At 38.9% G+C, this 13,012-nt stretch overlaps 1 protein-coding gene across 1 annotated transcript in view; it reads left to right on the top strand.

The window, feature by feature from the left end:
• The window catches only part of LOC129536469 (phosphatidylcholine transfer protein-like), a 31,701-nt gene that overhangs the window by 14,015 nt on the left and 4,674 nt on the right, over positions 1-13,012 (top strand). The window contains exons 2-3 of the mRNA XM_055395432.2: positions 7,288-7,402; positions 10,949-11,028. Of these exons, the coding sequence (XP_055251407.2) occupies positions 7,288-7,402; positions 10,949-11,028 (195 nt within the window). The remainder of the gene's footprint in view (positions 1-7,287; positions 7,403-10,948; positions 11,029-13,012) is intronic.

Genomic DNA, 13,012 nt, shown 5'->3' on the forward strand with positions numbered 1-13,012 from the left:
GTCCAGTTCTCACACCCGTACATGACTACTGGAAAAACCATAGCTTTGTCTATATGGACATTTGTCGGCAAAGTAATGTCTCTGCTTTTTAATATGCTGTCCAGGTTGGTCATAGGTTTTCTTCGATGGGGCAAAAGTCTTTTAATTTTATGGCTCCAGTGATTTTGGAGGCTAAGAAAATAGTCTGTCACTGTCTCCATTGTTTCCCCATCTATTTGCCGTGAAGTGATGGGACCAGATGCCATGATCTTTGTTGATGACTGAGTGACTTTCACTTTCAAAATAAGAACACCACCCATTTATACCATGTTACTTTCATTTTGTAACGTATGTTACAAAGAATTATTTATTTACCTTAAAGAAATATGTATCATTCCAAAAAAGCAGCATACACATTCTTTTCAAGTGCACAGGGAACATTCTCTACAACTATCCACACACTAGAGCACAAAACAAGCCTCAACAAGTTTAAGAGTTACAGAAATTATTTCAAACATCTTTTCTGACCACAATGACATGAAACTATAAATCAATCCCAGAAAAATGAAGAAAGGAAGAAACAATTACATGGAGACTAAAAAGCATGCTACTAAAAAGCGTTTAAATAATAACATCAAAGAAGACACTAAAAAATACTTCAAGGAAAATGACAATGAAAACGGAACTATACAAACACTATGGAATGTGGCAAAAATAGTTCTCAGATAAAAGTTCACATTGATACAGGCCTTCTTTAAGAAATAAGAAATCTCAGGTGAATAATCAAACTCACCATCTACAATAATTAGAAAAAGAAGAACAAACAAAACTTCAAGGAAGCTTAAGGAAGGAGTTAATAAAGTTCAGAGAGGAAATCAATAGAGATAAAAATGATGGGAAAATCAATAAAACCAAGACCTGGTACTTTGAAAGGATAAACTAATTTGATAAACCTATGGCCAGGTTCACCAAGAAGAAAAGAGGGAAGACCAAATAAGAAAAATAAAAAGTGAAAGAGGAAAAACAACTGATACTGAAGAAATATATATATATAAGACTATGAACAATTACATGCCAACAAATTTGACAAATTAGAAGAAATGGAGAACTTTCTAGAATCATACAGCTCACCAAAACTGAATCAAGTAGAAATAGATTGCTTGAACAGACCAATCACTAGAAGTGAAATAGAATCTTTAATTTAAAAAAAATCTGTACAAATAAGTCCAAGCCCAGAAGGCTTCACAGGCAAATTCTACCAAACACACAAAGAAGAATTTAGACTTATCATTCTAATACTCATGTTAAAGTTTGAAGGGAAAGGAACATGCCCAAAGACATTCTATGGGGCCACTGTCACCCTGCTACTAAGACAAGACAAAGACATTACCAAAAAAGAAAAGTACAGACCAATATCTTGATGAATATACATGCAATAATGCTTGATAAAATATTTATAAATTGAATTGAACACATAAAAAAATCATGCACCATGACCAAGTGGGATTCATCCTAGGGCCACAAGGCTGGCACGACACATACAAATAACTCTGTGATATACCACATCGACAAAAGAAAAGACAAAACCACATAATAATTTTAATAGTTGCAGAACAAGAATTTGATAAAATTTCACATCAATTCATGATAAAACCCTTATGAAAGTGAATATAGAGTGAACATGCCTCAATATAATAAAAACTATTTATAAAAAACCCACAGCCAACTTGAAAATCAATGGTGAAAAGTTGAAAGCCTTCCCAATAAAATAAGGAACAAAACAAGGATACCCACTCTCACCACTTCTCTTTAACTTAGTGTGAAAACATGTCTTAGCCATAGCAATCAGACAAGAAAAATGAATAAAATATATTCAGAATGGTAAGGAAAAGGCAAAATTGTCATTTTATTCATGGACATAATACTCCATATACAAAACACTAAAGACTTCACACCAAAATATTAGAACTTACAAATGAATTCAACAAAGTAGCAGGATACAGGATTAACATACAGAAATCAGTTGCATTTATTTGTGCTAGCAGTCATATTTCAGAAAGGGGATTAAAAAAAAAAAGCTTTAAATAATGAACCAGAAAAGTAAAATACCTAGGAATAAACATGACCAAGGAAGTACAGGATGCTCGGGGCTGGTGTACAGGGATGACCCAGAGGGAGGATAAAGGGAGGAGGGAGGTGGGAGGGAGGTTCAGGAGGGGGAACTCATGTACACCTGGGGCAGATTCATGTCAATGTATGGCAAAACCAACCAGTATAATATTTTAAAATAATTAGCCTCCAATAAAAATATAAATTAAAAAAGAAAGACTTACATGCTGATAAATATAAAACATTAATAAAGGAAATTAAATAAGATTTAAAAAACCCAGAAAGACATCCTATGCTCTTGGATTGGAAGAATTTTGTTAAATTGGCCATAATACCCAAAGCAATATACAGATTTAATGCAATGCCTGTCAACATATTTATGATAGTTTTCCCAGAATTGTAACAAATAATTCTAAAGTTCATATGGAAACATAAAAGACAAAGAATTGCCAAAACAATCCTGAGGACAAAGAACAAAGCAGAAGACATAACCTTCAGACAATACTACATAGCTACAGTAATTAAATCAGCATGGTACTGGCACAAAGACAGACATTCAGGTCAATGGAACAGAATAGACAGCTCAGCAATAAACCTACATACCTATGGAAAATTAATCTTTGATAAAGGAAACAAGAATATACAATGGGAAAAATGCAGTCTTTTTAGCAAGCAGTGTTAGGAATGTTGGACAGCCACATGTAAGTCAATGAAGTTAGAACATATCCTCACACTATACATGAAAGTCGGAGAAGGCAATGGCAAGCCACTCCAGTACTCTTGCCTAGAAAATCCCATGGATGGAGGAGCCTGGTAGGCTGCAGTCCGTGGGGTCGCTAAGGGTTAGACACGACTGAGCGACTTCACTTTCACTTTTCACTTTCACACATTGGAGAAGGAAATGGCAACCCACTCCAGTGTTCTTGCCTGGAGAATCCCAGGGATGGGGGAGCCTGGTGGGCTTCCGCCTATGGGGTCACACAGAGTCGGACACGACTGAAGTGACTTAGCAGCAGCAGCAGCATACATGAAAGTAAACTAAAAATACCTTGAAATTTAAATATAAGACAAGACACCATAAAATTCCTAGAAGAAGCAAAACATTCTCTGATTTAAAGCATACAATGTTTTCTTAGTTCAGTTTTCCAAGGCAATGGAAATAAAATAAAAAATAAACAAATGGAACCTAATGAAACTTACAGGATTTTTCATAACAAAGGGAACCATAAACAAAACAGAAAGGCAAACTATGGACTTGGAGAAAATATTTGCAAATGATGCCACTGACACGGCTTAATTTCCGAAAGATACAAACATGCCCTATAATTCAATAGCAAAAACCAAACAACCCAACCAAAAAATGAGCAGAAGACCTAAATAGACATTTCTCCAAAGAAGATGTATACAGATGGCCAATAGGAATATTAAAAGGTGCTCATCACCACTAGTTATTAGAGAAATGAAAATCCAAACAACACTGGTACCACCTCAAATCAGTCATAATGGACATCATTAAAAATCTACAAATAATAAATCCTAGAGAGAGTGTGGAGAAGAAGGAACCTCTTAACAGTGTTGGTGGCAATGCAATTTGAGGCAGTCATGGAAAAAATTATGGAGGTCATAAAAAAACTAAAAATAGATTTGCTGTATGATCCAGCAATGCCACTTCTGGGCACATAACCAGAAAAACTATAATTCAAAAAGATAAATGCACCCACATGTTCATAGCAGCACTATTTATAATAGTCAAGACACGGAAACAAACTAAATGTCCACCAACAGATGAATGGATAAAAAAGATGTGGTATATATATAATTATCACGGAGCCATTATAAAGAATGAGATAATGCCATTTGCAGCAACATGAATGGACCTAGAGATTATCGTCCTAAGTGAAGTTCAGGTCAGAAAGAGAAAGACAAATATATGCTATCATTTATATATGGAATCCAAAGTATGACACGAATGAGCATGTTTATGAAACAAAAACAGACTAACAGATATAGAGAACAGACTTGTGGTTGCCTGGGGGAGATGGAGCAGGGGCGTGAAGCATTGGGAGTTTTGGGCTCGCAGATGCAAACTTTTACATATAAGATGGGTAAACAACAAAATCCTACTGTATAGCCCAGGAACTATATTCAATATTCTGTGATAAATTAAACCATAATGGAAAAGCCTATGGAAAAGAAGGTATGTATATCTATAACTGAGTCACTTTACTAAACAGCAGAATTTAATACAACACTGTAATTCAATTGTACTTCAATAGAAAGTTTTTAAAAGAGAAGAAATATATCATATATTGCAATTAGGTATTTTTGGATTTTAGCATTACATACCATTTAAATTTTTTCACATTTTATAATTTTTCTTAATGAATATGAATTATTTTTATAGTTATAAAAATTCACTTTATTTTTTCAAAGACAAAATGAAGTTGTGAATATGTTTGCTGAGGTCCTCTTTCAAAGGAAATGATTCTTTGATGCAAGAATTTGGAAGGGGTTGCTAAACACCTGAAAAGAACATTTGATTGCTGGACAAGGAAAGATGTCATGCCACAATTTGTCCTCTGGTGTTCTGGCATTTCTCAGTCTGGCCTTGAAGGGAATGTTTAAAGAAAGTTCTCATGATAGTTCATTCTTGGGTATTCACGTAAATCACACTGTTTTATTTTTCTCTTCCTTGTGGGCTTTCTTTTTTCTCTTCTGTAATATTACAGAACTGAAGTAATACTTACTTAACTGAAGTAAGGGCTAAAATTATCAATACATTCAGGAGGGATGGGAGCTAGTTCCAGGAAGCAGTTTGTCTTCATTCACCCAGGTAATCAAAGCTAATTTGTGTGAAATTGGGGAGATCATAATCTGTATACATAGCTATCTTTTTGCTCACTGTGTATGGGAAGTGGGGCCACACTATTCCTGAACAGAAGCTAATTCTTTGTCTTCCCAAGCTAACGAAAACGTGTGTGGGTGTTGATGTGTGCTGGGTATAAAGCCTCATCCTCTTCCCATCTGTGAAGTTGACGGGAGGAGACAGAAGGAGAAGGAGGACTTTCCTCTTGAGTCCTGTCCTTCCTGTGGTGCATCCATGGCACAGCACGCATGGGGGTCAGACCTTCCAGTTTCTCATTTGCTGATTGGAAACTCTTGGTATAATGCCACATACTATTAGAGCTGAAACATCCTTATGAATTCAGTTTCAATTTTACCTTCTATTTTCTGCCAGGTACTTTCACAGACATCTGAGATTCCTAAACTTAGAATTATTGTTATGCCACCTAAGTCAGGAGACTCTTGAAACAACAGGATCTCTAGAAAGATTTTCACGTTTACACATTGATTTCACATAAGTTCTTGGAACAGTGTTTAAGAATGTGGGTTGATTCATCTTTGATTAGCCATTAGGGCTGCATTAGTACCTGGAAGTATAGGTACATTTAAAAGGCTCATTTTTGTTTCTTTTGTTTGTTTGTTTTCATACTGGAATTAAGTCATTAGTTTAATCTTAACAACGAACCCTTTCACAAGAGGGTCACGAATTGTACAATAAACCTTTTGGCAAGGGGTTCAGGAATTAGTTGCCATTGTACAGAGAGTAAAGTGTATCCACTCCAGCCTACATCCTCACAGAATATGGCTTAACATGAAAACAAGGAAAATCTCTTGTACTTAGAAATTTAGATATGATCTTTTTTTCTGAATAAAAAAAACACTAATATGGTTTGAAGCTGGTGTTTCTTCCCCCATTTTGTTCTTTTTTTTTTATTTAAAATTTTTTATTTGGAGGATAATTGCTTTACAATGCTGTGTTGGTTTCTGCAATACAACAGCATGAATCAGCCATAAGTATACATATATCCCCTCCCTCTTGTATCTCTCCTCCATTCCTCCCCCACTCCATCCCACCCCTCTAGGTTGTCACAGAGCACTAGGCTGTGTTATACAACAGCTTCCACTAGCTTTCTATGTCACATATATTAGTGTGTATGTTTCAATGCTGCTCTCTCAGTTTGTCCCACCCTGTCCTTCTTATGTTGTATCCACAAAACTGTTCTCTATCTACATGTATCCCTTTTTCATTCTTTTATACACAATTTTTATAGAAAAAAAAGCAGTTGCTGAAAAATTCCATCTTGGAATTGGTAAAACAATAATGTTTTGGATTTCATTACGGCCCATGGTTATCTAAAATAGTCTGAACTCTGCCTATGTGACATTTCCCCATGAGTGTTTAATAAGCACTTCAAACTCAACATGCTCAAAGTAGAACTCTTGGACAGCCCACAGATCACCACCTCTGCAAGCTTTCTCTGTCTAGAAAATGGATCTCCCATCGACCTTGTTGTTTAAGCAAATGTTACAAGATTTGTTCTAGCTATCTCTGTCTCTACAGCCAACCTGTCAGCATTTCTGTTGACATTACTTCCAAAACGTTTCCCTAAATTACTGCCTTCTCCCCATCACTGTTGTTACCACTCTGGCCAATTGTCAACCTGTCGTCTCTGGATCATTGTACTGGTCTTCTAACCCATCTCCTTACTCACTTATGATCTATTTTTACCAAGAAGCAAGAACTATTAAAAAAAATCATTTCCCTATTTTAAGTTCTTGACTGGCTTTCCATAGCTACTAGAATAAAATCTTTTTGCCCATTGCCTTGGTTCACAAAGCCTTGGGACCCAGCCCCCACTACCTCTCTGACCTCAGCTCCTATCACTTTTCCCCATCACTGTTCTCTGGTCTCCTTGACTTTCTGTTCTTTGAGTAAGATAATCCATCAGCCTGTGGGCCTTCTCCCTACCAGGAATGGGCTATTCTCATCTTCCCATGGCCAGCTCCTTCTAATACTCAGAACAAACTCTTCTGATAAATCACTCATAGGGACATTCCCTGAACCCCTGATGATATGCAACAAACCACCAGCCCCCACAAACTAGACACCATTTATCACATAACCTTCTGTTATTCTACTTAAATTGCCTGGATAGCTATCACCACCACCTGTGGCAAAGAATAGATCTATGACAGCAAGATCAGCAAGATCTTCACCTGTTTTTTCACCATTGCATTACAAAGACTGCAGAGGAGATGCCCAGTAGTGAGATGGCACAAGCAGCTATTTTTCATATGCTGTGTAATAGAAACTTGGTAATCACTAGGTTGTTTCTACCTCTTCTCATTTTACAGCCAACTGGACTTTATGAGTATAAGATCATTGGTACTCTGAGAGCTCCACCAGATCTACTTGTAGATACCTGTACGGATTTAGGCTATATAAGACGGCGGATCCCACAAGTTACAGGTCAGTGACATGTAATCCTTTTAAAAAAATCAATTCGAAGGTAGAATCTATTGCTATTTTCCCTAACCAGCAGAGATCAATAGGTTTAGTTTCTATTATACAATGTTTCATTTTAAATTTTGGCTTAAATATCTGAGGTGCTGGGCTGAAATATGCCTTCAATATTTCTAGGACTTCCTTTTTATACTTTAATAGATTCACTCTACTGTTTGCTCCTGTTTGAACTTACTACAAGTTTGTTGTCATCTCATTCACACACACACACATATACATATGTATGTATATATATACATATATACATATACAGCTGGAAGAGCATGGCAGGCTTCTTGGAGGAGGTGGTGTCTGAACTTTGCTTGAAAAATTGAATCAAAGTTTTATAAACAGCAATAATATATGTACATGGTGAGGTGAAAAGTGAAGGGTGAGTGGGTTAAGGACATTTGGCTCAGGGAACAATATGAGTAAAATGAGGAAGGCATGGAACAACAGGAATTTTTTTTCTTTTTTTTTTTTAATCTGTGAGCAGTTGGGTGCTTTTGGGTTGTTGGGGTAGGAGAATCTGGAACTAGCCTGGGACGAGAGTCCAGATACTCAAGGTTCTAGGCTGGTTACCTCGCTACACTTCCTAGATTTTCCCCAGAAATGATGGACAATTATGAGGGGCATTAGATAGGGGATCTTTCTGGCGCTGAGTGGGGAGTGATCTCTGCTGTCCCAGGCACAATGGAACAGATACAGCTAGCCCAGGGGCCAGAAACACTGACAGGCACTTGCTGTGGTTAAGAATCCTGGCTGCAAGGAAGAAAAGCTAACAAATTGCAGTGTAATGAAAGGGAAAAGTGTTTATTGGGTCATGACATTGAAAATCCATGGTTGTCTGGCTTCCAGGATAGCTGCACATAATAGTTCATTTCTCCAGCTTGACTCTGTTTTTTTCTGTATTGACCACATTCTCAGGCAGACTCTGCGTCATGCAGAGAGGCCACCAGAAGATGCAGGCTTACACTCTAACCAAGTATACAACCCCAGAGGGACAGCAGCTTTCCTACTGATGGCATCCAGAGTCTCAGGGTTGGCTCTTATCACCTCAGCCTGGATCATACATTATTTCCTTGGGGATGCTTGTCATGGTTTAGGGCCACATACTGTTTTCAAACACTCTTTCTTTATGGAGAATGGAAGTGCCATATATTCGAGGAAGAAGCCAGATGTTCTCTGTCCATCTCCCTACCAGCTGTGGTTCAGTCATGTGCTGCAGCCGTTTGCAGAGCTCTGACTTGAGGTATTTGCTATCAACAGTCCACACCACGGAGTATGGTCCAGAGGCTGCAGTGGTTTGACTTTTCTGGAATAATTATGACATTCTTAACCTAACTCTGGTCCTCTCAGATCATCTATAAGCTACCTGAGAACCTTTACAAGGCTACTTTTCTGCCTAAACTTGCTAGAGTGGCAAGCCACGATTCTGTCCACATATGCCTTCCCTGAACTAATCACTGTGACCAGGTTCTGCTCATTTTCCCAGCCCTGAAATTAACACTGAGTCAGTCTGGGAATACCAGACCACCTGACCTGCCTCTTGAGAACTCTGTATGTAGGTCAGGAAGCAACAGTTAGAACTGGACATGGAACAACAGACTGCTTCCAAATCAGGAAAGGAGTACGTCAAGGCTGTATATTGTCACCCTGCTTATTTAACTTATATGCAGAGTACACCATAAGAAATGCTGGACTAGATGAAGCACAAGTTGGAATAAAGACTGCCAGGGGAAATTTCAATAACCTCAGATATGCAGATGACACCACCCAGAAAGCGAAGAACTAAAGAGCCTTTTGATGAAAGTGAAAGAGGAGAGTGAAAAAGTTGTCTTAAAACGCAACATTCAGAAAACTAAGATCAAGGCATCTGGTCCCATCACTTCATGGCAATTAGATGGGGAAACAGTGGAAATAGTGGCTGACTTTATTTTGGGGGGCTCTAAAATCACGGCAGATTGTGATTGCAGCCATGAAATTAAAAGACACTTACTCCTTGGAAGGAAAGTTATGACTAACCTAAACAGCATATTAAGAAGCAGAGACATTATTTTGCTAACAAAGGTCCACATACTCAAAGCTATGGCTTTCCCAGTAGTCATGTACGGATATGAGAGTTGGACAATACAGAAACCTGAGCACTGAAGAATTAATGCCTTTGAACTGTGGTGTTGGAAAAGACTCTTGAGAATTCCTTGGACTGCAAGGAGATCCAACCAGTCCATCCTAAAGGAGATCAGTCCTGAGTGTTCATTGGAAGGACCTTGTTGAAGCTGAAACTCCAATACTTTGGCCACCTGATGCAAAGAGATGACTCATTTGAAAAGACCGTGATACTGGGAAAAATTGAAGGCAGGAGGAGAAGGGGATGACAGAGGATGAGATGGTTGGATGGCATCACCGGCTCAGTGGACTTGAGTTTGAGTGAACTCCGGAAGTTTGTGATGAACAGGGATGCCTGGCCTGCTTCAGTCCATGGAGTCTCAGAGTCGGACACGACTGGGCAACTGAACTGAACTGAACAGTCCTGCTTAAACCACATAGAGTTGAAGGAGGTAAATGGTGATGCCCTGAAGGAGAATGAGATTCTGGTGCAAGAAGCGGGGAGTCATAGCAGATCAGGCAAATGCAGCAAATGTCTACTCATTCCCTTCCTTTCAAGGTCATCTTCGACTTCTTGTAGTAATGGACTGATAAATTCTTTTACTCCATGGCCTGCTTCTAATAGGTTCTTTTCCATCAAAAGTTGAATTAAATAACACATTTCTGTGCTGTCAGCACCTTCTCAAGGGATTCTCTTGGTTCTTTCAGAAGCTTAGGCTTGGCTCCTTCTCTAAATGGTTAGTTAGAAGCTTCCCCCACAGCTTGAGCACAGAGGCTGTGCACTTCATAGCATCGCTTTACTCTCTCTCTCCAAGAGCTGATGCTATTTGCACACAGTAGCATGGTGCATATTTAGGAGATTTGATCCCTGTAACTGTGACATAAAGCAACATAACATAGTTAAGCCACTTTCTAGCTTTTCAGGAAAGACACTAACCTGTCTGGAAACTTCATTTCTAAACTGGGTTGTTCAGTTCCAGGACACCTGTAATATGTCACAAAGTTTAAGGTGAGGAGAAGGTCACAACAGAAAAATTATTGGTACTGTAGTGCCATCAGATGATAACCAAGATTTTAGAACTTGAAATTTTATTTTCGGGTGCCTAATTTTGTTTCACTGCCTTCTGTCTTAGACTGTTGTTTGTGATATACAATGAACAAGTTTTGTTGTGTTCTCTTATTTTTACTGTGTTTTTATATCTACCAGACACTGTCCCGGGAAAACAAGATTTCAGTGGTTCTAAATATCTGACTTTCTCTAAAATTCAATGTCTCATGAGTTAGTAAACCCTACAAGGTTATTGTATGAAAATTGCTTGTTAATTGAAGCCAAAGGGACTTCCAGATGCAATAACGTCTTTTGTGTTGTTTTTTTCTGTTTGTTTGTTTTGCTTTGTTTAATAGAAGCCGATGAAAGAGCATGCAATGGAGGAACAGTGATCTACATGAAACTGGAGTGCCCTTTTCCAATGTACCCCAGAGATGTATCCTTTTCAAAAGCATACTATTATTCACCTTTTAAGTATTTTTGTTCCCCATGGCCATGACCCAATGGCGGTATATCAGAAGGTGTGGAAAACATTGTCTTTGACTCTTGTATAAGCATCTGCTAAAGCTGTTGCTTCTTGTGTAGCTTTCAGAGACTGTGCAGTGTGATTTCTGGGTCTGACGACATCTATAATTGTGGGAAGGCAACTCATACTTTCCTGAGAATTTTCCTAGAAAATCCTTGTCCTGCAGATTTGGGAGCCTGAAAACAACTTTTCCTTAAGAGTATTCAATACAACCCCTCAGTCTGTAGAAGAGGAAGCAGGGACCCAGAGAGTTAAGGTGACCGAGGCACACAGACAGGCGGTTATCAGCCGACTCGGGGATGGAACTCAGGCCCCACATTTCCAGCTCTCTCCACCTCCCCTCCTCCCCCAGCATTGGCTCTGGACCCTGTGTGTTTGTGTGTATTTACTGCTCAGTTTCTTAAAATCGAATTACCATCCCTGTAATAGTGTCATAGACATAGTGGCTGGTCTGTGAATCTTTATTGAGATGAAATGCTTATATTACTCTTGGTGAACCAGAACCAGTGAGGACATTTGCCAACTGGGGTATCCACATATCTTCCTGTGGTCACCAGGTGTAAGTAACCTTGCCTGAACATCCTCTGTGCCCAGAGGTTAATGATTAGGGCTTAAGGGGAGGACAGAGAACAATGATCCCATTGTATCCTGAGTAAGATTCTGCTTCAGTCTTTCTCAAATGCCCCCACCAAGCCTGTCTACAGGGAGTGTTACTCTCATTTCTTGCACAGTGAAGCCGAATCTCAGAAAAATTAAGTTACCCAGGATCACAGCTGTTAAATGACCCACCCTCTGAGATCTCATTTATTTATTGGAGAAAGGGGGAGTGGGTTCCCCTCATAGTTAGAGCAGCAACGAATCATTGACAGGTGGGCTGTGAAAGGGCTGCACTCAATATGCCAGCAAATTGGGAAAACTCAGCAGTGGCCACAGGACTGGAAAAGGTCAGTTTTCATTTTAATCCCAAAGAAAGGCAATGCCAAAGAATGCTCAGACTACCGCACAGTTGCACTCATCTCACACGCTAGTAAAGTCATGCTCAAAATTCTCCAAGCCAGGCTTCAGGAATACGTGAACCGAGTACTTCCAGATGTTCAAGCTCATTTTAGAAAAGGCAGAGGCACTAGAGATCAAATTGCCAACATCCGCTGGGTCATGGAGAAAGCAAGAGAGTTCCAGAAAAACATCTATTTCTGCCTCATTGACTATGCCAAAGTCTTTGACTGTGTGGATCACAATAAACTGTGGAAAATTCTGAAAAAGATGGGAATAGCAGACCACCTGACCTGCCTCTTGAGAAACCTGTATGCAGGTCAGGAAGCAACAGTTAGAACTGGACATGGAACAACAGACTGGTTCCAAATAGGGAAAGGATTACATCAAGGTTGTATATTGTCACCCTGCTTATTTAACGTATATGCAGAGTACCTCATGAGGAACGCTGGGCTGGAAGAAGCACAAGCTGGAATCAAGATTCCAGGGAGAAATATCAATAACATCAGATATGCAGATGACATCACCCTTATGGCAGAAAGTGAAGAAGATCTAAAAAGCCTCTTGATGAAAGTGAAAGAGGAGAGTTAAAAAGTTGTCTTGAAGCTCAACATTCAGAAAACAAAGATCATGGCATCTGGTCCCATCACTTCATGGGAAATAGATGGGAAACAGTGGAAACAGTGCCAGACTTTATTTTTTTGGGCTCCAAAATCACTGCAGATGCTGATTGCAGCCATGAAATTAAAAGATGCTACTCCTTGGAAGGAAAGTTTTGACCAACCTAGATAGCATATTAAAAAGCAGAAACATGACTGCCAATCAAAGTCTGTCTAGTCAAGGCTATGGTTTTTCCAGTGGTCATGTTTGGATGTGAGAGTTGAACTGTGAAGAAAGCTGA

Source organism: Moschus berezovskii, chromosome 20 (genome assembly GCF_049115385.1).
Source record: "Moschus berezovskii isolate FMDL1 chromosome 20, NW_MosBer_1.0, whole genome shotgun sequence".
NCBI classification, from domain to species: Eukaryota; Metazoa; Chordata; class Mammalia; order Artiodactyla; family Moschidae; genus Moschus; species Moschus berezovskii.